This window comes from Centropristis striata, chromosome 6, assembly GCF_030273125.1.
Source record: "Centropristis striata isolate RG_2023a ecotype Rhode Island chromosome 6, C.striata_1.0, whole genome shotgun sequence".
In the NCBI taxonomy this organism is placed as follows: domain Eukaryota; kingdom Metazoa; phylum Chordata; class Actinopteri; order Perciformes; family Serranidae; genus Centropristis; species Centropristis striata.
This window is the reverse complement of record NC_081522.1, coordinates 34,470,697-34,496,793: the sequence shown is the minus strand read 5'-3', so window position 1 is coordinate 34,496,793 and position 26,097 is coordinate 34,470,697. Positions and strand designations below refer to the sequence as shown.

The window sequence follows — 26,097 nt, the reverse complement described above, 5'->3', positions numbered from 1 at the left end:
CCCTATTATTTAAATGTGCACTTTATGTAGCTTTATTTTAAAAAACTCCGGTAACTCAGGTACTCCTGTTGTTATACAGTATTTATGTTCATTTAAGTAAAGGGTTTCAGCAAAACTACTTGTGACATGTCATATTTGGCTTCGACTTTAACTGAACATTTGCTCTCACTTTGAGATAAAAATATCAGGATATATATCGTATATCGATATTCAGCCTAAATAAATCGGGATATGACCAGCCCTAGACTAAAACCAGTCTTACCTCAGAGTAGGACTGAGAGTTATTGATAAGGCATTGTACACTGACTTTTAGATAGTGGAAGGACAAACCCTGGGAGAGAGTGGAATGTCTAAAAATAATTTATCTCACTCTCACAAAGTAAATATTTTGATGCTGTGATTTAGTTTCTGATGATTGTTTTTTGTATTAGACAAAGTAAAAAAAAAGGGTGTTTGTGTAGGAAATTTGTGTACAGGCAAATAATATAGCTGACTATGTTATTTAGGTCGCATGCAAAAAATATAATGACAAAAAGTTTATACATAGCTGATCGTCAATCTCATACTTATACTCATCCGTATGCTATTATTAGTAAACACTGGCAAGCCACCGATCTGCCAGCTGCTGTTTGACTTGGACAACATTTGGCGGCTACTGAAGTTAAACATACTGTTGAAGTCACAACAGCATGTTTTAAAAAGCTAATTTCCATCAAACTCTCCTGCAACTTCTAACAAGTAAGTACACCTCTGGAATTAAAAATATCAGCACATTACTGATCAAATCTGGTGATACAATGTCTCTTCCCCTAGGTACAAAAGCAGGACTAAACATTCTTCAGTCTAAAATATTTGGACAGTTGGAATAGATTTCCTACTATGAGATGCTTGCTAAACACTGGCCCCAGTCTGGACTAGGATTGATGACTTGTAAAAATTGGTAATTGCGATTATCTTGACTAATATTGCAATTCTGATATGATTCACAATGTTTGAGGAAATCATTATTGCCTGATAATTCACATTTTTATTGAAAAGTGTATTGAAATGATCATGGTGTGATTTTTTGTTGTAAGAATTGGAAGTATGTGAAATCTGATTTGTAGGCCTGGACACTTACTTAATACAGAATGGGATTTTGACACATACTTTACATTTAATTTGCCTCCTGCAAATAAAGGCTGGGCGATATGTCAATATAAAAGATATATCGATATATTTTTAAATGTGATATGGAATTAGACCATATCGCATATATCGATATAGTTAAATTTTTTTCTTTCTTTATATATAAATGCTGCCCTTTCTAGGGTTGGTCATATTTAGTTATTTGGTAATGTTCGTTATTCTTTTCTCATATAAATATATTTATTTCGGAAAAAAGGTTGGCCTATTTTATTTAATAGGCTATTTTCATTTAAGATATTTTTATTTATTTAAATGTGCACTTTATGGAGCTTTGATTTGAAAAAAGGTACTGTTGTTTTACATTATTTATGTTCACTTAAATAAAAAGTTTCAATAAAACTAATTGTGACATGTCATATTTGGCTTTGACTTTGACTGAACATTTGCTCTCACTTTGCGATAAAAATACCGGGATATACATCGTATATCGATATTCAGCCTAAATATATCGGGATATGACTTTTGGTCCATATCGACCAGCCCTACTGGAAATGGAATATTGCAGTACTCTACATGGCGATAACATTTGGATTGAGTGTTCAGCCCTAGTCCGTAGAAACACACATTGGGTCCAATAAGATCAGCAGCAATGGGCTAAGCAGCAATACGCCATAATAGGAGACCTAACACAAGAAAACATTGAATAAGATGAATAATGGCAAAACATGTTTCCTGCCAATTAAGCCCTCATGTCCACCAGATGGTTCAATGTGGACGAGCACAGCAGCCTGTGTAACCTAACCTAGCAGGGAGGTGGTGTTCAGACATCAGGAGATATCTACTCCACCAATTTCAATTAATCTGATCCTGTTTGTACCTGCTTTGCCGATCTGAACAGCCAGTTTGGTCAGCTTCCCTTGGAGGACAGACTTCTCCTTCTTTGGTAGGTTTTTCTTTTTCTCTGGTTCTCCGCTTTCGTTGAGCGGCTCCATTTCCATGGTGGCGTCTCCCTTGTCCTTCTTTTTTCCTACAAAGGACACAGTAGGTCAGTATGGCAAGTCTTTACTTTGCACTTTTTTCAATTGCTGTTCCTTCCTTCCTGCCAATTTTTTTTACCAATGAATTTTCAAAACTTGAAAATCATAGAGATCCATCGAATGCAAAAAATCAGGCTCCTTCTTCACTGTCTCCCCATCTTAAATGCATTGAAAATAGAGCTTTACAGGTTTTAAATTATTAACACATCGACAAATTTCACATAACAGTAGACATGTTGTTTGGATTTTTATCCAAACAAAACTATTTGTAAAGAAAACTTTTCCAAAAAAAATCTCTTAGTTTCAAACCATTACCATGCCTAGAAAACAGGTTTTCTAAGTTAATATATTTTCTATGAGTGTGGGAACTCTGGAGGAAGCTTGTTAACAGGTGAAATTAGTAGTAAAAGTCTGTTTCAAATAAAGGCTTGTGTCTCTGCAATTGAGGTAAACGAAGCCCTCCCGACTACTCTCAGCAACTAATGTAGCACAAAATTGCCCTATACCATCAAACACTTCAATATCCCTTCAAACAATAACACAGAAGGACTGGAGTATGGTGATTTCAGTGTGTAGGTCATACTGTCCACTAGTCTACAACACATAGACAGACATGTCTAAGGTAACATTACGTCATCAGGACAAATAATCAGTATTATGACTGTTCAATCATTGTGAAAAGTGTTAACAGAGAATGCAGACAGTCAGAGTTTGAGGCAGAATGATCAGAGGGTGGGCTTGTGATGTTGTGTGCGAACAGGTAGATGGTGTTTTGGTTATCTTCTCAAAAGAGCCAGCAAACAAACCTACAAACTAACTTACTAACAAACTAGTCCTGAAGTACCTAACCAGACTACAAAACCCTACAAGTGAGTCAATTGACACTGTAACTCTGTGACAAGAGTTAGTGTATCTATGTGTGTGTTGTGTGAGCATGCTGATCCCAGCTCAGTAATGAGGTTATTAGTGGACAGGCAGGCCACAGCAGCAGGCAAGAGAAGAAAGCAGCTGCCGAGCTTAAGGCTGATAATCTGCTTGGTCCTAATCACCATCAACAGAGTCAGGAGCACCTGCTGCTGCTGCTCAGACCATAGGGACCTACACTGCACCGTGTGGGACCACAAGGATTCAGGAAGACCTGCCAGGGACCAGGAGATATGAGCAGGGGGAACCAGGAGTGTGAAACCAGGAGGGTCACTTTAGAACCTGAGATCCATCTCATAATCTTGATCTCGAGCAGGATCTTTGACTGGTCTGATCAGAACCACTCCTTGTAAGCCAACATAGATTTCCTTATTGACTGATTGAATTGTCCTGCATCACATGGAGCCTAGCCTGTATTGGCTTAACCGACACTAGAAAGAAACAGCAATCATGTGCAAAAGAAAATCCACTTATCCACTTTACATAACATAAATGTCCTGTTATGAATTATACAACATACACATTTACAATCTAACCTAAGTGATAAACCCTTTAAGATAAACAAAACATTACTTTGGAGGATGTGAAATGGATGTGAGTGAGTCTTTGTATATTCATGTCTAGGTTTGTAAATCAATAAGGCTATTAGGGACACAACTCTGACTGGCTGACATTCATATTGTGCCCCTTGGAGTTTGAACTGGTCAAGTTGAACTCAGGAGTCCAAACCTCAAAGAAAAGGAGGACATAGTACACTATATTTCCTTTATTAAGGATGGAAATTAGCAGTTATATCTACCAAGGCCAACAAAAATTCTGTAATGTGCTGATCAGCTGTAGACCAAAGTTTGGTGAGTCTGGCACAATTTCTATTAATACAATCAAATATTTATCTCTAGTAATTCCAAAACCTAAACTCCATAGTATCTTGTTGGAGCATTTGGAGCATTCTTGACTATATGTTGTTTTTTTAATTGAGACAGTACTTGGACTGTAGTTGATCACTTTTCACAGGAACACATGAACAAACAAGGGCTACACGGTGGTGTAGCGGTTAGCACTCTCGCCTCGCCTCACAGCAAGAGGGTCGCCGGTTTGCCTCCCCGTGTCAGTGTGGGTTCTCCCACAGTCCAAAAACATGCACTTACGTTTAATTGACTCGTGATTGTCTGTATATATCTATATATGTGATAGTCTGCCGATCTGTCCAGGGTGTACCCCGCCTCTCCCCCAATGTTAGCTGACCTGAGTGCGGATAAGCGGTGGACATGAACAAACAAGAACACAGACTGAGGTCTTCGACTCCCACACAGGTTGATGTAGACCGTTGGATGTCTGACAGGTCAAAGACCGAGTTTCCATAAACCCCTCTTTTACACCATCACAAACAGTTGTGACACAACAAGCGGTTTACTCTTCTATCTCTACTATACTATACTCACAGAACACAGTACAAACTGTACAACATACAGCCAGCATAAAGGATGAATAAAAACATAAACAAGAAGGCAGCGGCATGGACATAAGTGATGCTACCAGCTGTTGTTCCCACCAGGAAGCCTGGAAACAGAGGGCACAGTGACCAGAATAGCTAAACCAGCCAGCCTCAGATAACTAATGCACAAATAAACGCTGTGCATTTAAAAAGCTACTGTTTTTTAAAGATTTATTTTTAGTATTATTATTTATCTATTCTCCTCAATTACTATTTTTTTATTCATCCTTAATATATTTCTCCTTTCTCTCTAAACATTGTTGTTAATTAATTTGTTATCTTTATTCTGTCTATTTACGATCTTTTGCCAGTGGCTGTATATGTATGTCTATGTTCGGATGTTTGGTCGAGTTGTGTCATGGGTATATGTTGTACAAAAAAATCAAAAATCTTCTCCCTGTACAGTGATTGTTTTATACATACTTTGTCATCAATAAAAAGACCATTGAAAGAAAGAAAAAGCTACTGTTGTTCAATACAACCCTTACATCCACTTAGAGTCATATATGGTAAATCACAGTAGCCATGAGGTGCTGCTTACCTTTCTTTCCTTTTTCTTCTTTTTTACCTGTTGAGGAAAAACAAGCAACAGCCACCAGTAAGTTGTACATATGAAACAAAACATCAGTAAAACACTGAAAAAGCCCCCACAAAAACATATAAAAAAAACACATAAATGAATACCTAGGCTAGGTGCATAGGTGCAATTTTAGAGCTTTGGTCAGATTTTTTGTTTGAAACACTGTAAAAATGAACTATCAACAGATGTGAAGAAGTGACAGTGTTTAGCTGCCAGACCTGGCCCATCTTGTCTTGTAATATCACTTGGGCCTTGAAGAGCATAGTGAGTCACTGTAGCGTCCTGTCTGACCGCACAGACAATGACATCCTAGCAGAGAGGAGTCACAGGCGGATGCAAAGGGAGAGGACGCAGAAGTGAGGCATGTGAGCCAGGACCCAGGTGGATCCAGCCAGGCTAAGAGCAGCCCTGCATAAAACTCCTGTACAGCGTCTTTCTCACCAACAGTCGCTCTCGAGCAGTTTATCGCAAATAAATATTTTAATCTGGTGACAGTTCTAGAAAATATGTATCTATGATTTGATTCCGGCTATCGATTGTACTCAACTACGAAATCCTGGTAGCATTAACGTTAGCATCGGTGGCCTTTGGGGTCTGAAATTAGTAGCGAAACACCTTAACTATATCCATACACCTCAACATCCAGGTGTATGCCCAGTGTATTTCAAATAGGTGGGACGAGCGTATTAGTTTAGGCTCCATTCTGGCATTGGAAATTATGAAAGTTTTCCATAATATGCAGATATAGAAAATAATATGTGTTTCTGTGTGCAAGCAGTTGTGATTTGAGTGTGTTTCCCCCTATGTAGCAGAGTGTATTTTACGGGTGCTTCTGGGTTGGAGTAACCTGCACCTACCTGAGGTTTTCCCAGCTCCCTCCAAATTTGTGTGGTCTGATTTTGGGCTATTTAAATAAAATCCAAATATATTACATTTCATGAAAGCTTCAAAATAAATGTAGTGCAGTGACAGGTAGTCGAGTGGCTGCATTTGGGTGAGTAATGCTACCCCAAAAAATTGACTTTGTGTTTGTTCTCAAAACACTTCGACAGTCTGACACCAGAATTGATTGAAACGTGACTTCACAGACTGAGGGGATCTTTCTCAGTTCTGTTGTGTCTACATATGTCAATTTACCCTTAATCCTAACCTGTGATTTAAGATGATAACTGGTAAACAGCATCCTGTCCCTCTTTAGAGTAAACAGACCCCTTTATATTCTGAACTTACTTTTCTTGTCTTTTTTCTTCTGCTCCCCTTTCTTCTCCTTCTCAGCGTTCTCCTTCTCATCCTTACTCGCACCATCTTCTTCGTTAAGCAGCTTGTGGATCCGTCCAGCCAGAGAGTTCTCCCCTACAGCTACGACCACCATCTTGCCAGAGCCCTCCATCACATGAGTACCTGAGGGAGAGAAAGAGAGGAGTTTTACCATAGTGGAAGTTTTGGTCAGTTCATATATATATATATGTACAGGAGGCACATAGTTTAACACTTGCCTCCTTTATCATTACATTGGCTATCTGATTGGATACAACGGGCATTAAAGTTCTGGTGAAATAGGATATCTTCCAAAATGTTCAATTCTGTCATATGGATTATTTATATTATCATGTAATTATGGTGGTTTATTCAGTGCACACGACATCTATTGCACGTTGGTCTGTCCTGAGAGAGGGATCCCGTCTCAGTGCTCTATTCAAGGTTTTTTCCCACTTTCTTCCCTGTTAAAGGGATTTTTTGTGGGAGTTTTTCGTTATCTGAAACAAGGGTCTAAAAGGGCAGAGGCTGTTGTATGCTGTACAGATTCTAAAGCAATGTCGCAGTTTTTTGGTCGCAATCTTCTTTCATGTTATTTTATGTAGATAGAGGCGAGTGAAGCACCTGACAGCAACATGGGGTCTTTGTCGATCGTTTTCTTGACATGATCTGATTCTCCGGTGAGAGGGCTTTCATCAATCTTCAAGTCGTTGCCCTGAATCAGAACGCCGTCAGCAGGGAGGTGGTCACCTGAAACACAAACACAAAGGTACACTGTAATAACAGCTCATCGGGTCATTACACAGTGTCTGTCGCATGATGACTGGAGGAGAAAAAGGAGCAGGAAAATGGAAAAATCTGTAAGCTTTGAAATCATGATGTTGAGATCTGAACAGAGAGAAACTGCCTCAATATCATTAAAAAACATTTGTCTTTGTCGTCATTTTTGACATCAGACTTATTTATGAGTCACTAAACTGCTAATTGTTGACCACCACAATACCAGTAGGAGTATCCTACAGTATATATTGTTGCATTCTGAATTAATTTGTTTTTTATTGTGTCTTTATGTGTAGAATTTTTTAAGATGCATATTTTTAATTAATTGGATCATCAGTGCCTAATAATCTAAAGACTTTGTTCAAATTCATGTGTTGATATTTGTAACCACAGCTGTTTTGGCCAGCTGTTTACCTTGCATGACAGCTGGATTCTCGTAATATCACAAGATCACACGAGATTCGCAGGATCATGCAATCGCAGGTCCATCTGGCCAGGCTCCAGGTAATGCATTTGAGTTGCACAACTGGAGGTTCTGACTGACAGCTTCCTGTGAGGAGCTAGTGAGAGCTACGTGTTTGTAACGACACAGAGAGAAACAGCAATGCCGTATTCTAAAGAGGTTAGCATAGATTCTGCTGTAGCATCGGGCATTATATAAGAACTGGAGAGTATTTATTCATTAAAAGAAGAGCAGAGAACAGCAAGGAAGGCTCTTGCTCCTCTCCAGAGTGGTTTAGCATTGACTGTGTGTGTCGGTCACAGACTGATGGTTGATCCAATCACCTTTTTTTTTTAAAGTGTCTGCCCTTTTCCAAACAGTTTCCAATGACTGCTTCTCAGATGGTTTGATACACAGAACCATCTAAATGCATCAGGATAGCCAGATGTTGCAATTTTTGCATAATTTTCACAAAATCTTCCAAAAATAAAAAATCAACTAAAAGCCACGGTGCAAGCAGGAAGTCAGTTGGCAGTGGAAGTTGGGTAGAGGCTCTGCTGTTCTGATCTGGCTACTAGATCAAAGAATAAATCAACAAGATCATGTATTTGAACAGACATTTGATGTCAACTTTGGGTTCCTGACCATTTTTGATCCTCACCATATTTGACTTGTGCGATGTCTCCGACGACGATCTCAGAAACTTTGATCTGGATCACCTGCCCTTGTCGGACCACAGTGAACTTCTGCTCCTGCTCGATGCGGCCCTGGAGGCCGCGGAACTGCTTCTCTTTGCTCCAGTCGTTAAAGGCTGTCACTAGGACCACACACACCACAGACAGCAGGATGGCAGCACCTTCAATCCACCCCGCTTCTGCCTCCCCATCCTCCTCCACTCCGCCAGCTGCTTTGCCACAGTCTGAACAGAGACAACACAGGACAGAGTTTTAGTTTTCTTAACATGTGTTCCCCTGCTTCTTCCACACCCAAGCACTTCAGCCTGACGGGGAGTGAGCTCTGACCTTCCTGTACAGAAGGATCTAGATCTATTTTGTTTAGTTTTATGCACTTATTTCAGTTTAATCCATGGTTTATTAGTGAAGTGTATGAACAATGCTGCAGACTGAAGTCCCCGCTTACAGTGACAATCAGAGATAGTAAATGGGCCAAACATTAAAAAAAAGTGAGTAGACTCACTCATTATACATGCCCCTTTTAGGAATGGAGAGACCAGGGCGCGTATTTTACTCCGATTGTGTGTAAATTTGATGTTTTTACATCACACGAGATGATTGTGTAACATGACAGTAAAGCCATTGAAATGTGAGTCTTGCAAGTAACACCTGAGACCTGATCTGTAGCCTGTTGTACTGTATGTTCATCTTAAGTGTAACTCAGCAGAGATCATTGATAATATATTGTAGTGTCTCTCAGTCAAACTATCGATAAGAAATATTGATGGAAAAAATTGCATGTATTTTGAGTGTATTAAAAATGAACATAAGAATCTGCAGCTCAATGTATGAACAAGAGTTTCATGAACAAGTAATCACAAGTAGATGTAGCAGGAAGTGCCCCCTGACAAGACAACACAGATCATTAAACAAATTCTGGCTGTGTGATCATCCAACAGTTTAGGGACTACAAACAGGGTGATAATGAAAGTGATAGAAAACATATGTATCTAAAGATGTAAGTTTCATTTGAAAGAAAAAACACAGTGACAGTTTAAAATAAAAAAAAACAAACTCACGATTTCGATCACCATCGGGCGGTTGGTAGAAAGAAAGGCCTAGTGAAATGATGGCTGCCACCTCCAGGATGATGAGCGTGACATCCTGCAGGGCTTCCCACACTAACTGCAGAAAGGTTTTTGGCTTTTTAGGGGGGATGACGTTCTGTCCAAACACCTGTATCCTTCTGTTGATGTCCTCTAAGTTTCCATCTAAACCTGCAATTGGAGACACAAAGACAACATGAGAGACCTGTCCTCCTTTGATCCTATTTCTACTTAATGTAACATTTGTCGATCCAAGATAATGCTTCATAAGTTCAGTGATATAATTATATTTAACCTTTTACTTACTCCAAAGACCCTCTGGTATCTCCACCTTGACAAACCTGTGCTGTTTGTCCTGAGTTTGCAACTTCTCCTAGAATTTAAACTAAACTTCTGTGTACACCAGCAAAGTTTCACTGGAGTGTGTTGGGCTAGATTTACATTTAGTGTTGCCCATTTCTCGTCTCAAATGTTTTCAGAACCATATTTTAGTGTAGAAAAGATCTGTGACCAGGGCACCACGTTTCTCCTGCTTGAAAACAGACCAAGCAATGCCCCAATTTGCATGTGTCACTCAGCGCAAGATCGCACACTTCATTGCTCTGATTGGTCACAATTTGTTGTTGTTGTTGTATATTCAGATTTTGGTGTGCACTCATTTCCCTTGGGAATTAAAAACTAAATGAGAGGTTCCAGACTAATATATAGGGCTGTGTATCTTTCAAGACAATTCAATATGTATCTGGATACATTTTCTATTATACGATGCGGCTAACCATGCAGCAATTTGATACAGTTTAATATTGCATTACTTTCATTCGATATTAATTAATTCTGATTCTCACTATATTGGTTTATGACAGACGTATCGATTATTCACTGATTCCTCTCAAAATTTGAGCCTGATTCTGACTTTTGTATTGATTTAACCGTGTCAAGACTTTTATATTGATCTTTCGGCTTGTATCCATTCATCTTTACACTCTTTCATTTAAGATATGATGAGTACTGACAGATCTCTTGTCCTGTGATAGGGTGGAAAATTTCTTTAATGTAATGTTACAAAATCAAAATGAGTCATTAATGTTTTCCAATCGGATTTGTCTTGTATATTCATTCTTAGGTTTTTATAGCGCTTCACATGAGCTTTGGCAGGGCGTTGCAATATGATTTTAGGTACTTTTTCAAACTATTTTAAAATACATATAAATAATGGTGGTGGTCAAAGCTGAAGCAATTAAAATGCAGAGAGCGAAAATGTGTTTAGCACCATAAATTGTTTTGACGCATTAACAATTTAAAACCACCAAGAAAAAGTATTCTGAAACTCTTTTGTTTAAGCATGAGCGTTTTCTGAAAAACCTGACAGAATTCAGAATGGCTTCAGAAAGAAAATGACAAATTAATTAGGTAATGTTTTGACCAATGTCTGACACATCAATGAGATCCCAAAAAAAAATTCAAAACTTCATTGCATAATGATCCATTGTGTCCACAAATAAACAACATAAACATTTGGTCAATGTGAGAGATTTTTGTGGGCAGTGTGTAACAGGAATAGTTAATGGTAGTGTCTATGATGTAAATATGTTTGATATTAGTTGTTAGTATGATTTTTTCCCAGTAATGCAAACAAGTAATAATATGCTTAATGATTTAATAAACCCCTCATCTGTCAATCATGTTGCATCATTACACTACAAGTGTCTCGTTCTCAGTGTAAGGATGACATCTCTGTTTCCCTTTGTGCATTTACACTCACCGGCCACTTTATTAGATAGCAAAAGCTACCTAAAAAAATGGTTGTGTGGTCCTTTGCTGCTGACACTCATCTGCTTCAAGGTTAGAAGTGTTGTGCATTTAAATATGGTCTTCTGCATACCTTTGTTGTAACAAGTAGTTATTTGAGTTACAGTTACTGTTGCCTTTCTATCATCTCAAACCAGTCAGGCCATTCTCTTCAGATATCTTGCTTCAATAAGGCATTCTCTGTAAACCCTAAAGATGGTTGTGTGTGAAAATCCCAGTAGATCAGCAGGTGGTCTTGACCATGTCTACATGCCTAAATGCATTGAGTTGCTGCCATGTGATTGGCTGGTAACACATTTGCGTTAACCATGGACTTGATCAATGGACTTTCCACTGTCATGTGCATTAGCACAAGGTAAAGTAATAAGTCAGCACTGTGCACACTAAAATTCAACTGCCTACAATCAGCAGAGAGGAATTAACTCAACAGTAAGCAACAGTGGCTTGTCACTGTGAGGCAGTAGTAGAGATTAGTGAAGATTAGGCTGTGCAGGTTGCATCAAAGTAAATATCAATTCTTGTTCATTTCTAATTATTTTTAACTTGCCTTTTTGAAAATGTGACACATGGTTTATCATGCCTTGTGTTTGTTCCTCTGAGGTGTTGTGTAGGAGCATAAAGCATTCGGGTTTCCTCTGAGGAGTAGAATATCATGTTGGGGCATGCTCACATCCCTGTGGACACACTGCAGCTGCTGCACGCCTGCAGCTGACTTGGTCAGTCTGAGCAGGATTTTGACCCAGCACTTGTCTTCGTGTTGTCTAAAAATAAAACTTGGGTGAGCAGGGCACTGAGCATGCCCTCTGTTTTCAGGTGAGTGGGATTACACTGTAAATTAATGGACCTGCCCCCCAGCTGTCACCACAGAGAAGTAAAGCAATGTGATGGATTTTCCACTGATTTCAAGCTGCTTTTGACATTTTACCTCGCTCTGTCAGCAGGAGTCGAAACACTAAAGATGTTTATTGAGCGTGTGCAAGACGGGCAGACTGAATGAATTAATGATGAGGAGAAAAATGTCAAAGGGCAGACGTATGAGACACACTGAGTCCACTGAGAAATACTGATATATACTGAAATACTGTTATTCCAACTTCTGTAGGTCAGTATGAGACAAATTTAGACACACAAAGTCCACTAAGATACACTACACAAGTTCAACTATGGTGCATTGATTTGCAGTGCCATTACTAACTGTAGAGCACTAATTGTGCGAGGCCACGACTAAGATAGAGCATCTCCACAGTGGCGCCAGATTAAGAGTTTGCTAAGAGTCTTTAAACAGTTTATAGGAAATTGTTTATGATAATTGTGTTAATCAACAAATTAGTGGAGCTTTTTTAGACGTCTGTTTGTCATTAAAAAAAAGGCTACTACAACCATTAACTAGATCTGGGAAAAGTGATCATGCTATCTCTATGGTTTTTCCATTTATTCTGCTAAGCTGGTTCCCAAAAAGGCTTTGGTGCTGCACCACTCATGATAATGGTAGGGGAAACCTTGAATCTGTTGTGCACCAAAATCAGCGACTAGCTGGCTTATCAGAATAGTAAAAAGTAGTTAGCATCCTGTATGTTGTTTGCTAGCTTAACTTGGAATTAGCAGTGGCTGAGACAGCATTTGTGTTTGTGAAACATACAATAATATCTGCTACAGAGCTTTTTACTCTCTGTTCTGAAAAGTCTGCTCTGAGCTAGAGGTTCCAGATTTCTTTTCCAGTTTTTGTAATTTAGACAGTAATTGGCTTTTAAATGAGTGACGTTCCAAATGGAGCTTGCCTGAGGTAAGTTTGAATCTCAGACAGTAGGAAAGTAAATAGAAATCTCAGTAGAGGAATGAGAGAATACCTCTTTTGTGACAAACTTTGCACGGATTCCAGTCTGTATAATCTAAGACAGACTTGAGTTGAGGGAGACTATAAATATGTTTACTGTTTCACTGGGTCATCCCTCTCTTACATTTACATTTAGTCATTTAGCAAACGCTTTTATCCAAAGCGACTTACAGGAAAAAAGGGGAACAATCAAGGTATAGTGCAGTAAGAGCCATTAGTGCAGCAATAAGTGCTAGTGACAATTCTTAAAGGAGTAGAATTGTTGTGTGGTGCTAGGAGAAAAGATGCTCTCTGAAGAGCTGGGTCTCAGGAGTTTTTTAAAGGTAAAGAGGGACGCCCCTGCTGTTTCTCTCAACTTTTTTCTATTTCGTTTTGAAATGTTTGTGACCTATGTTTTTTTATTCCTACTCAACTATTTAAAATCAGAAGTTAAATTCAATTTGATATTTACTGAAATATCATGATCTCCATGATCATACAAACGTGTCGACCCACCACAGGGTAAAAGTCACTGCGCTCCATGTATAAACTAATAGGATAATTAATAATCTGGTCTTTTATCATATGTTATGCCTGTGTACAGGTGCAGTCTCACTTTCTAGCTCTCTTCCTCTTCCTCACATTTCTCGTTCTCTTAAGTTACCTCCAATAACTTCATTGTGTATCATTAACTGCAGAACATTAGCGGCAGAAACACTTCCAACCCTTCCGTGTTGACTGGCTGTTACTTGATGTGTAACCAGTCAGATAGTGCTGTGGCGGCTGCAGAGTGGTGACTCGAGGCAGAGAGAGATGTCTGCATCATAGCCAAAGTACTGCATTTAGAACATAATACATTTTATTGGCTGTCATGAATTTAAAAATTATAAAATTAAAATAAATATTGCTGCAGATAATTGGTAAACCACTAATTAAATAGGAGGTTATGTTCAGCAAACTTAAATATGTACCCTGAGTTTTTGTTTAGGATTACAATCATTCTGCTGTTCTTTGGTACTAGCCAAGAAAAGGAAAGTTGTTGCTGTTGTGTTATCTAGGATACTAACAGCCTCATGAAACTTTACAACCACAAACTACAGACCTTGACCAATCAGAGGGTATATGGCTTTGCTAGGTGTATTCACTATAAAGGAGTTACTCAGCACTTTACAGAATAAAAGTGCTTGTCCCCCAGACGCAAACTTGACAGAGCTTCCCAGCTTTGAGATGATGTAAACCACTTCTATTTGGCATCTACATTTAACTTGCTATGGGTCCCTAAAGACCCCCTGTCCCCCAACAAAAGACAGTAAAAATATGGAGTGGAGGAAGTTAAAGTACATTAAAACTACTTCATATTTTACAAGTTAATAGGAATGAGAAGTATCACAAAATCCCCATATGAAGAGGTGTGTCCTATCTGTCCTGTTTTATTTAGCATTTTGACATTAAATCTGGATCACTGGGACAAATATGACGTGTAAGTTATCAAAAAAGGTAATGAGTTTTCCCGAAAATATGACATAGAAAAAGCACTTAAATCCTATATGAAGTCTGACTGCGATGTGGTGCTTGTGGTCGGCTTTGACCTCAGTTTTTTAATTGTACTGCTGTTGCTCTGTTCATGCAAAATCTGGCAATGCCAATTTTAGCCGTGTTTATTTGTGCTTTAAAATGTAACTACTGGGAAACAATCAGAAAACAACATTCTTTTCCCCTAATTCACTACTTTGTTTCCACTAATGCTTTCACAGCTAATACCAATCAAATGACCAGTTATCAATTATTGCATTGCTAGATAAAGACACAATCTGTGGTATTCATAAAGCATAAACCTAAGAATCATCTCAGTTTAAAGACTTTCTTTCTATCATCTTTTAAACCTTTCAAGTGAAACTTTAGAACACTTCACAACGCTGAAACTTGCTTCAGAGTGGCCTCCATTTCAGCTTTTCTGGATTTAAATGCAGTATTTAAAGAATGGAACATGTTTATCTCATATTGTCCTGAAGCTGACAGAAAGCAGAGCAGGATCAACGGAGGCTGCAGGTCACATTTGACTTTGACCATCACAGTCAAAAGTCCCTTGAGCCAGACTAAACCTAATATGTCCTCAGTTTGTATGCTGGTGTCCACTTCAGGAGGAGGGGTATATGAGTCACCGCTGAAAACATCATATATACCAAAGTGCATCTGACTGAAAACACTAGACTGTATTTCTAGTGGAGCATCACACCGCCTGTGGCTGAACTTAAGTTTAGTTTTACACACATTTCAGGTGCTGTGATGCTCCAGCAGGCAGTCAGTGCTGTTGCTGTAGAAAAAAACTGAAACACAGAAGCAGAGGTTCTGGACATATTTACCTTCGACAGGTGACGTTCTCAGCCTGGCACACAGTCCATTAACATCTACATATTTATCCTTGATGACTGTCAATGCATCTGGTCCTTTCTCGTCTATTAGATCCATTAGAGCTTGTGCTGAGCAGCTGAATTCCGCCTCGTGGTTGGCCTCGCCACGCGGTCCATGTTTGGACCCACGAAAAGAGTTGTTGGCCATGTCTCCTTCCTCTGGGACTCGACAGTGGCCTCCCAAAAAACACAGACTCAGTGGTCAGCCTGAGGTGCAGATTTGGCTTGACAGGGACTCTGTGACTGTAAGGAAATAGATAGATTGGGTCATGTCAGAGGTCTCATTGGAAAACAAAGTGCCTTTAGGGTAATTGTGTAGAAATATCACCACACAAAGGGGCGTAATTAGGCTTAACAGTTAGGGCTCGCTGTAGGACACATGGGTCATGTCCTTAGTATTGTTTCTGGAAACGTGGGGGTTTACACTTTATAATTGCATAGAAATTACACATGAAGGGTTTTGAAGACTGATTCTGATAATTGTTAAGTGAACATATTTAAATTCTACTTTTTCTGGCAAAAAAGAAGAAGGTTAAAGAAGGATTTAAGACTTCTCTACCAGAATTTTACACATGAGATTGTGGGGGGTCATACAGCACTGTGCAAAAGTCAGCAGGTGTGAAAAATTGCCAAGAAGAATTTATGCTGGTTTGAAGGCAAAGAGTGGTCACACAAATATTTGATTTAGAATTTTCTTCTGTGCCACTTTGCATTTTGTTAATTGATAAAAAATAAACTTTTACATTAAAAAAATATATTTTTGAAAGCATTCTGATTTTACAGCATTTTTTCACACATGCCTAAAACTTGCACAGTACTGTAAATATTTTTACTAAAATAATAGAACAGCTAAGTAAATAAAATGTAATATCACAATATTTAGCCAATATCAACATACATTGAAGTGACCACTGGGTTCCCTGTCATGCATTCGGTTACATCTTTAAAAAAAACAAAAAACAATCAAAAACAATAAGAAAAGAAAATATGATTGTTTTATTGTGGCATGATTTCCCAGGATAGTTTAGGAATCAGTTAGGAAATATATAAAAACTAATGAGCTTGATTTGACTTTTTGTATTTTATAATGTATATTCTACCCTCTTTGCCCAAGAACCGACTCTGAGAACAGTAGCTTGCTCAAGGGCTGCAAGCAGGGGTAAATCAGGAGAAATAAAGGCAGGAACAAAATATAAATGACTTGTTAAATGTCTATTTTTTCTGTACGAGAATTAAAAAAATACTCAAACAACATGTAAAGTTTGATCAGTTTTGGGATCTCATGGTCAAACTCAATTAAGTGCCAAGCATTGTGCTTCTTAAATTGCCTCCCCTCATCATAATTAGTAACCAGCTGTATGATTGGTTACTAAGTTATAAAAAAAAATCTGTAATTTTAACTGTTGATTCACTTTAAACAGATTGTGAGTGGTGTAGAGTGTTGTGCCTGCTGGTGTGTGAACTGAAAGCCTTTATATTTGTTCCTCATAGGTTGTGACCTCTGTGCCTTCAACTGTAATCTGTGTCAATCAGTCAGCCAAGGCTTAATCTGAGCAACAAAGAAGCAGCCTGTTTAAGGATGAAAAGAAAGAAAAGAGCTACTGGGAGGTAAACAGGCTGAACAGAAGTTATCTGCTCGAAATGATGGACAGAGTATTCCTCCATACAGTACAAAACTAGAGCTTAATTAGTGACGTTAATAAACATTAAAAAAGATTCAGAGATTCATCTTACAACAGAAAACACAGAGGGGCTGCGCATCTTCACATTGGAGAGATTCAACTGTATCATAGATTTTATTAGGAGAATTAGCTTTTGATTGGTTAATAATGACCTGGTCATCACAGCATAACACAATACTCTACAACCAAGCTGTGTGAAGCAGCTGAATAGACTAAGCAGCCAGCCCACAAAACCAAGGAAAAACATTTAGGCCGTTTGATAGAAATATAATTCTCAGCCACATCTCTAATAAAACATTATACAAAAACATAATAAAACATCACTGCAGCGCTGAAGAAAATAAAGGCTTTACTTACAGTAACTTCCCCCATCGCCTCCTGTTAGCAGAAGCAGGTATTAGTGGCAGTCTGATTACTCTGAGGAGCGTCACACTCAAAGCTCCAGAAAAAGCCCATAACCCAGCCACAGCTCCTCAGCCAGCAGCGTGAACACCTGCTCCAAGACCCCAATTTTCTATCAAAACCAGCCCGTTGTTCAAAAATTCAGTTTGACCTTCAGCAAGCTCACAGCCACAAGCAGCACTCCATCGGAGGAAAAAACAGGAGCTGGCTAAATGATTATCTGAGGAAAGCCTCGCTTAATCTAATTAGACAATCTGTGGCTTCAGTGAGCGCCAGAGACACTGCTGCTGCAGCTACTCCTGCAGAGAAGAACACACCGCGTCTACACAGAGTCACAGACCATGTCTGCACACACACCAGGTCCACAAAGAGTCACACACAAGGTCCACACGGACTCTATTAAAAACATGTTGCTTCTGCAGCTCCACCTGCTGAGAGTAATACATAATATCCAAATGAACTTGAGGAGAAAATGTAAAACTACAAATATGGGGGTCAGAGGATCAGGACCACATTTTTCCATCCCCACTATTTGACCTGAGTGAGGACACTGAGCATACAGTTTCACTATTTTTTCTACACTTGAGCTGGTTTGGAACAGATATATATTTTCATATGTGGTATATAAATTAACTAAAACATTTCTCATCTTTACCTAGACCATTTTCTTATGAATCCCAGAACATTGGTGTAGGCAGGTGTAGGCATTTAGCAACAAGGACACTGCGGTAGATTTTGCAGTAGTTAAGCTTTTCACCAGAAATTAAATGGCAAAGCCGCTTCTCAAAATTTTGTGTTTTTCACAAGAGTCTCAAACAGGGTTTAATATCTTCTTTAATATCTATCTTTAATATCTTTCAGATGTACCAAATAAGATACAACCTTCCCAGAGGAGTTATAAATGAATGCACTGCCGACTACAGGGCAGATATATTGAAATATTGTGAATTCATTCTCAATAAATTACAATATCACACACAGATATGTTGGACATGTTTTGAACGTGCACTGCGGAACATTTTGAACATGAGCAAGATCTTGTTGGAATAAATGCAAGCTACTAAATTCAGGTGTTTCAAAGTGTATCAAAATTATTTCATATATCACTGACATGAATAAGTACCTCATGCACATTTAAGGTTACTTCCCCAAACAAAAGACACAAAAGGGGACAGAGGAGTAAATTACGTGTGCAATGTTGTGTAAAGTGTTTGACGCTTAAATTTAAGAAGATGCTGTGTCACTGATCTTTGACCCCCACTTTAAACTATAACTAGATGTCTATTCCCACAGAAAGACACGAAGGTGAAAACAATTCCAGCCACGCGCTGTCACTTACTAGTTTACCACAACTACAAAGAAGCAGTCTTTCAACCATCTAACTGTAATATCTATCGTATTTATTTTTTATTCTAAGTGCTATGACTGTCTTTGTGTCATTGTTTACTAATATTGTTTTGTTTTCTTAGAGAAGCAAACAAAACTTATGTACATTTCCCTTCCCCCCACCCTCTGAGCTGCAGTGATGCCAGCTGACGTCAGGGGCGCGCGCACAAACACACACACACACACACACACACACACACACACACACACACACAGGTGGATTACAACACATAGAGACACAGGAGGATTAACTGAAACTACACACACACACATAGGGTGATATCACTGTTTCATGTTTGCATGATAGTGTTTTCACACTGAGCTAGCAGGACCTTTGACCCTACACTCTAAAACTCAATCTACCAAAGAAATGTCTTCAGGAATCACTGGACAGATGAGCAAGGGAATAGCCAAGCCTTCTCACATTAACTAGTCTGTTAGAGCTCTGATTCATGCTGCCAAAATACCATGACTAATACAAATTACTGATATATGTCTTAACAATACATACTTAAAAATGTAGATACAACTTAGATCTTAAAATGAGTAAGACAGAGACTGTAATAGCTCAAATAAATTATCTCATAAAGACGCTAAATGTCTGTAAGATAAACTTGCTTGATACATTCTGGCCAAACTGATTACTCAACACTGTGAAAGTTGACCTGGGATCAGTTTACCAATCCCTGCAATAAGTGTTTTTTTGTCTGTGTGTGTGTTTGTGCTGCCACCCAATGGTAACACATAGTCATCAAACTGCACACACAGTAGCAAACACTGGCCTGCTTGAATCAAAATCTCCTTTCTTATGCATTTTTTGTTGAATGAAAACCTTCTACTGCATTTATGCTGTTTCATACCATACTTTTATGGTAATGTTTGTGACGTCATACATACTTTTATGGTAGGAAAACATAGCAGGGTGATATGAATGGGGAGACTTGTGATAAAAGGAGAAATTTTGTCTCAAAAAAGTAAGTTGTATTCGATTCATCAATGATATTAAACAAAATATCAGGAATGTTCTTCATGCCATAGATGGAAACTGGAATGTAATGCTATTAAATGATCACTGTTGTGGATTAATTTAATTTAAACACACACACACACACACACACACAAACGGGAGGGGTCCGCTTCAAAGGGGGAGTGGCGAATCGGTCATGTGGATCTATGAAACGCACACACAGCTGATCGTGTCGTCACTCGTCAACATGGCGGACTGGAATAGAGGTAATGTATATTGACACGTATTCATTTCTAAATATTGAACCATTAACTGTCTTCACCACTGCAGGTTGACACTTTTAATAGTGTGACGGTGTGTATAACTCAAATGGCGGATCGACTCAGGAGTTTATTTATTGTCTCGATCTGTAGTTAAATTCACTTCGAGCAAAACACTGGAAATAAGCTAGCACGCTAACTAGTTATGGGTTGTATCCGTTTGCCACTGCTAGCTGTTCTCACATCACACAAGTCTTGACTACTGTGAACGGAAAGGTTTACACAGTCCACAAAATCTTAACATTTTCCCCGCAAGTTAGAAATAAAAAGATTGATATATGCTTAGAATTGGGTACTTCATTACCATCTAACGTTAACAACCCGAGCAAGGAATCAATTGTTATATATGTTTGTCAATGACTGACACAATTGGCTTTCTTAAATTAACGTCACAAGGGGGGAAAACTCTGCCGTGAGAGACCTGTTAATATTTATGCTAACAGGACTAACAGTTTCCTGTTGACATTCCTTCAGTCCCTCGATCAGGACACGGTAGTCCTGTTTCGAAGAAACGTAACAGGACGCGGTCTGTCAGTGGTTTCAGCACATTATGTCATGAGAAAACATCGTTTGAACAGAAGGAAAAATATTCGATTGAGGAGCAGACTGCGGCTACTGTTTAATCTATTAGTTTGACACGGTGCCGGTGTTGTGCCGTATTAAGCACCCCCTCAGATCTCTTAATATAACACAGATCTCTTATTCACGAGTAAATGTCAAAAAGGACTAAATGCTCATGTTTAATTTACTACAAATGACAACGTACACACAATGACAAAAATTATATTCTCATTCCATGTCACGTTCTGTCTAGCGTCCAGTTTTGTGTTAATGATTCATGTTTAAATGCGCTCATGGATTCCACAATAGTCATACTTTCCCACAATCACAGTCACAGATAACAAAAATCGGGTAAATGGTTATTGATGTCATTAATTAATAGCCTGCTTACTGTGTTGTCTTCCATAATATTTGTAAATATATATAATATAAACTCCTAAGTATGTGTTTGTGTGAGTGTATATATATATATATATATATATATGTATATTGAAGTGTCAGTGTGTTGTTTTTTTTCTTGGTCTACTTATCATTGAATATAAACTCCTAAGTATGTGTTTATGTGAGAGTGTGTGTGTGTGTGTGTGTATATATATATATATATATATATATATATATATATATATATATATATACACACGAGGGGGTGCTTTTCACGGCAGGGGTGCTTAATACGGCACAACACCTGTGTTATGCATCACACTGTTAAAATAATCGCCAAAGTCATTTTTTGTTAAAATAGGAGAGATTGTTCAGTTATCAGTTTAGTTTATCAGTGTTTTATTGTTGACACTAATATTGGTAACACTTTACTCTAAGGTGTCTACATAAGAGTGACATGAGCGTGTCATAAACATGACATGGGATGTGTCATGAACATTAATGACACTTTGAAGTAACATTAATGCTCATGATACTTGTCATGTCATGTTTCTGACAGGCTTGTGTGACTCTTATGTAGACACCTTCAAAATAAAGTGTTACCATGTCTTGCTTAAGTCACAACTTGTTAAAAAAATTGCCAAAGTCATGTATTTCTCTTAAGTTTTCCTCATCTGGATCCTCGGTGCCTTGCCATGTCTCTACACTGTCAATCAATATGTGCTGTGTGTGAGTCTGAGTGTGTTTGTGTGTGTGCATGACTAAATGCGTGTGTGCATGTTTGTGTATGTATACTTACAGATGTGTATGTGGGGGAGGGAGGGGTGGGTTTTGTCATTTTTATTATTTATTGTTTGTTCTTTCTTATTTTTTGTAAAGCACTTTGTGTTGCATTTTTATGTATGAAAAGGGCTATATAAATAAAGTTTGATTGATTGATTGAAATTACACACAGTGTTATTACTATACCAATAGCCATCCTTTGTTACATCCTTTTTGAGTGAAATGATCAACAAATGTCATATCTTACACTTTTGGTGTCTTAAGTTTTTTTTGTGTTTCCTGCAAAACTTGAAAAAATGAGGTAGGCGATTATTTTAACAGGGTGACGATATGTGCTATCTATCGAAATGTACCAACGTTAGCTCTTCGTAGTGAGATTGGTAAAGGTTAGGTTTAAAATACCATGATAAGCCAATCTGAGGGAGGGTATGGTTGGTCATGTCTTTGCCGTATAGGAATTAGAATTGCGAAAAGCATTTTTGGAAGAAAATAAAACAGCTCCAGAAAAGCGGTATCGTAACATAACGTCACTACAACGTCACACGTCACTAACATAACACGTGACTGTCACTAAGCAACGGTTGAACTGTCCGTATGGAGTACAGTAAGTTAATTATCAGTACTAGTCAATGCTAACATCTAGCAACGTTAGCTACCGTTAAGTATCTGTATCTAACAAGCGGGTCAGACCGTTGGGTCATTTGACAGTTGGAAATCGCGTCACCCACTTGTCCTTAAGTGAATCGTTATCGTAAACTAAAAATGAAACCACTAGAAAATCTGACTTATTAATGTGAAGCAAATTATAGAATACAAATACCATGTTAGAAAAATTAATAGTAGCAAACTTTAGCTAACGGACAGCCGTTAGATTACCGTTTGCTCGCTCACAGAGTTACAGACGTTAGGTCGAGCCGTCAAATTAGCGACTGGTTAGTCACTTAACTATACATACAAATGATGAAATCACAATTGTATAAAGCTTTGTATATACTTACCTCAATTTTCTGCTTTATCCTGGTAAAATATTTTTACAATTTCACGCACTATCGCCAAGCCATGGACGTGAAGCCGGAGGAGACTCCAGCAAAGAGAGAGTTTTTAAATGTCCACACTCTACGTCACCAACTAACCGCGCCAACGGCCAACTGCCCACGCGACACCTATAACTGTTAGATGACGTCATGAAACAGTTTAATTACATACTGTGAATATTTGCGTTCGCTTGCACTCGGAACATGCAAACATGGCCTACACTTTTAGGAACACAAATGCTAAATTAAATGACACATATCAGACTAAATGTTGACGATAAAGTGACTGTTTACCTCTCACGGGGTGTGGCGCCATTTGCTTTAACGTTTCCACGTATTTCCGACCTACTCGGGCTGCTTGGATCCTACCCCGAGTTCAAAGGCCGTTCTATTGCACTTTTCCGAATCGAGGGTCGAATATTCCGAAAGTTCCGAGTGCATTCGAACGCAGCATTACATACTGTGAATATTTGGCTGTTAAATAGCCAGTAAATGTACCATACTACTTACAAGTAAAATAGATTATTATTCAGAAGGTTACTAAATACCCAGTTATGTAGTTCATTAGCCATTTTTCTTAATCAGACAAAAAAAAAAACCTGTGTTGTTTGGCCAAAACTGACAGAAATCAGTTTAAATCGGCTTCACTAAATAAAAATAACAGTATAAGGGCAACCAAGCTGAACAAAGGTAAAGAAAATACACAGATATGTGGAAAAATAAATGTAAATAACAAATATGCATAAGTTATTTAGCAGACCCAATATGATAAACAAGATATGTATAAGGTAAACAATTGGTGTGTAAAACTTTGAAATTCTAATCTATGATGCATTTTTTACCTATAATTAGTACCAGGTTAAATTGTTCTTTTGAGGAACCTTCCTAAGGAGCTACAGTTTCATATCAGTCCCTTTTTACTAGATTATTAGGAAACTATGAGACTGGTAAAATAAAGTGTTATGAGTTTAGAAACTGATTTACATGTTACAGTTAAACAACATGCCTTGTTTTTTTAAATCTTGATTTGATTCAGTCAAGAGTTAAGAGACTTACTGAATTTACCTTCGGGAATAAATCAATTCATTTTGATTCTGATTGATATTTGTGAAAAAGTAATGTGGAATGTAACAGCAGAACTTGACGCAGAAAGATACTGTCTACAACAATGACTGTTTACTTTTGTTTTTAGGTCATGGCTCTGTGGACGACATGCTGGACACTGAAAACAAACGGCTGGCTGAGAACCTGGCCACCAAAGTCTCCAGACTGAAATCTGTGAGTCACAACAAACAACAACTCACATCATCATCCACCAGCTTCATCATTTCTAATATAGGCTTGAGCTATTCATCTGAATTTGATCTAAATCCCAAAACGGTCTGATTTTTAACTGCATCATGTGTCCTGTCTCTTAATCTGCCAGCTGGCATACGACATCGACAGAGAGGCTGATGATCAGAACGAGTATCTGGACGGCATGGTGAGTCCTTCGGGTTTATAAAGCAATTTATATTTTATATAGATCTGTGTTGTTTTTTGTCATTTCTAGCCATGTCCTAAGTAACAGCCAGTTTCTGATTGGCTGGCAGGTGTCTGTTTAAATCATATATCAACTGTACTTTTTCTCAAAGGATGAATCTGGGAGGAAAAGAAAAGTTGCTTTTTTCCCCACTTTTTTCTCTTCAATCTGCAACTTTTTTCGCACAGATTTGCCACTTTAAATCTCTACAATCTGCAACTTTTTTTCTTGTAGATTTGCCACTTTAATCTAGTAAATTTACAACTTTTTTCTCGAAGTATTACCTGAAGTTACCAAATCTAGTTCTTTGCCTGATAAAGGGTTAAAGAAGAAAAATAAATTTGCCATCTTGACAGAGTTAAACTTCAGAATGACGATATCAATAATTACATTATATGTCTGAAACAGCTGTAAAATAAACTGGAAACTGTTTAAGAAGAACCTTGAACCTAAGGTTACTTGTAATCCAGGGGCATCTCTGCTCACTTAAAGTATTCTTCTCCTTTTCCTTTCAGGACTCAAACTTCCTGAGTGCGACTGGCCTGCTGAGCGGCAGCGTGAAGCGTTTCTCCACCATGGTTCGATCCGGCAGAGACAACCGCCGCATCCTCTGCTACGTCTCCGTGGGCCTGGTCCTGGCCTTCTTCCTGCTCTACTACATGGTCTCCAGGATTCAGCGCTGACAGGAAAACAAAGCTTTTTTTCCCCCTCCAGCCAGTAGCTGGCCCTGATGTGGAGCCGAGACTGTAGACTAAATCACCTCTGTGGCTCTTCCTGCACAGGACTACACTCTTTTATTCTGCAAAGTGAGAAAACAAACAGGCAGTAGACAGAAAACATTTTGTTGAATTATTGAAGTGACCAGCAGGTGGTGTCAGCCGGCTCAGAGCGTGGTCATACTGAAGATGCTGGCGTCTATTTATAAAAAAAAATTAAAAAAAAACATACCTCGACTTCGGGGCTTTACCATTCTGCAACACAAAGAGGAGGTGGAGCCTGAATGCAGCACAGGTGGGAGAAGAAACCCCAGCAGCTGAGTGTGAGAGGCTGATGAACCGCCCCAAAACAACATGTGTCTCATGATTTAAAGCAATTATTGAGCTACAGTTGATATGTTCAAACTGTGACAAATTAATCAAACCGACTAAATATCTAAATGCAACTTTCAGCTGCATGAAATCTATTTAAATTGTGTTTTTTCGGGGGTTGTGGGACATAGTCATGGAAAAAATTATTAAACAACCCTTGTTTTCATAAATTTCTTGTTCATTTTAACGCCTGGTACAACTAAACGTACATTTGTTGTGACAAATATAATGAAAACAACAAAAATAGCTCATAAGAGTTTAATTTAAGAGCTGATATCTAGACATTTTCCATCATTTTCCATGTTTTTTTGTTTTAGTTTTGCTATCATTATAATTGTCCAAACAAATGTACCTTTAGTTGTACCAGGCATTAAAATTAACAAGAAATTGAAGAATACAAGGGTCTAATAATTTTTAATTTATTTAGAATGGTCATGGAGGTGGGGAAAAAAGTATTTAATCTCTAGAAAAACATTGTTCTTTTCCTTTAATTGGCAGTTTATCAGTGAGTATAT

General features: G+C 38.3%; 2 protein-coding genes across 4 annotated transcripts in view; one reads left to right on the top strand and one right to left on the bottom strand.

The window, feature by feature from the left end:
- Window positions 1-23,077, bottom strand: part of LOC131973126 (plasma membrane calcium-transporting ATPase 1-like) — a 32,987-nt gene extending 9,910 nt beyond the window's left edge. The window contains exons 1-8 of the mRNA XM_059334991.1: window positions 22,937-23,077; window positions 15,409-15,699; window positions 9,397-9,594; window positions 8,305-8,562; window positions 7,046-7,171; window positions 6,395-6,565; window positions 5,126-5,152; window positions 2,006-2,155 (exon numbers count right to left, since the gene is read on the bottom strand). Of these exons, the coding sequence (XP_059190974.1) occupies window positions 2,006-2,155; window positions 5,126-5,152; window positions 6,395-6,565; window positions 7,046-7,171; window positions 8,305-8,562; window positions 9,397-9,594; window positions 15,409-15,604 (1,126 nt within the window). The 5' untranslated portion in view covers window positions 15,605-15,699; window positions 22,937-23,077. The remainder of the gene's footprint in view (window positions 1-2,005; window positions 2,156-5,125; window positions 5,153-6,394; window positions 6,566-7,045; window positions 7,172-8,304; window positions 8,563-9,396; window positions 9,595-15,408; window positions 15,700-22,936) is intronic.
- On the top strand, window positions 20,124-25,713 carry bet1l (Bet1 golgi vesicular membrane trafficking protein-like). Of its 3 annotated transcripts, none has more exons than XM_059334993.1 (4): window positions 20,124-20,159; window positions 24,165-24,250; window positions 24,399-24,455; window positions 25,010-25,713. In XM_059334993.1, exons 1-4 carry the CDS (start codon window positions 20,141-20,143, stop codon window positions 25,175-25,177), a joined length of 330 nt encoding a protein of 109 aa, XP_059190976.1. In that variant the 5' UTR covers window positions 20,124-20,140; the 3' UTR covers window positions 25,178-25,713. The 3 variants fall into 3 exon arrangements, with proteins under 3 accessions (XP_059190976.1, XP_059190977.1, XP_059190975.1); XM_059334994.1 differs by lacking the exon at window positions 20,124-20,159 and adding an exon at window positions 22,514-22,542; XM_059334992.1 differs by lacking the exon at window positions 20,124-20,159 and adding an exon at window positions 22,983-23,109.
- Window positions 25,714-26,097: the final 384 nt, after the last annotated feature.

Coding starts and splice junctions, on each gene's coding strand:
- bet1l (XM_059334992.1), top strand. CDS start 22,998: ATGGACGTGAAGCCGGAGGAGACTCCAGCAAAGAGAGAGTTTTTAAAT. Junction 23,110..24,164: donor CCCACGCGACACCTATAACT/GTTAGATGACGT, acceptor TTTTGTTTTTAG/GTCATGGCTCTGTGGACGAC. Junction 24,251..24,398: donor AAGTCTCCAGACTGAAATCT/GTGAGTCACAAC, acceptor TTAATCTGCCAG/CTGGCATACGACATCGACAG.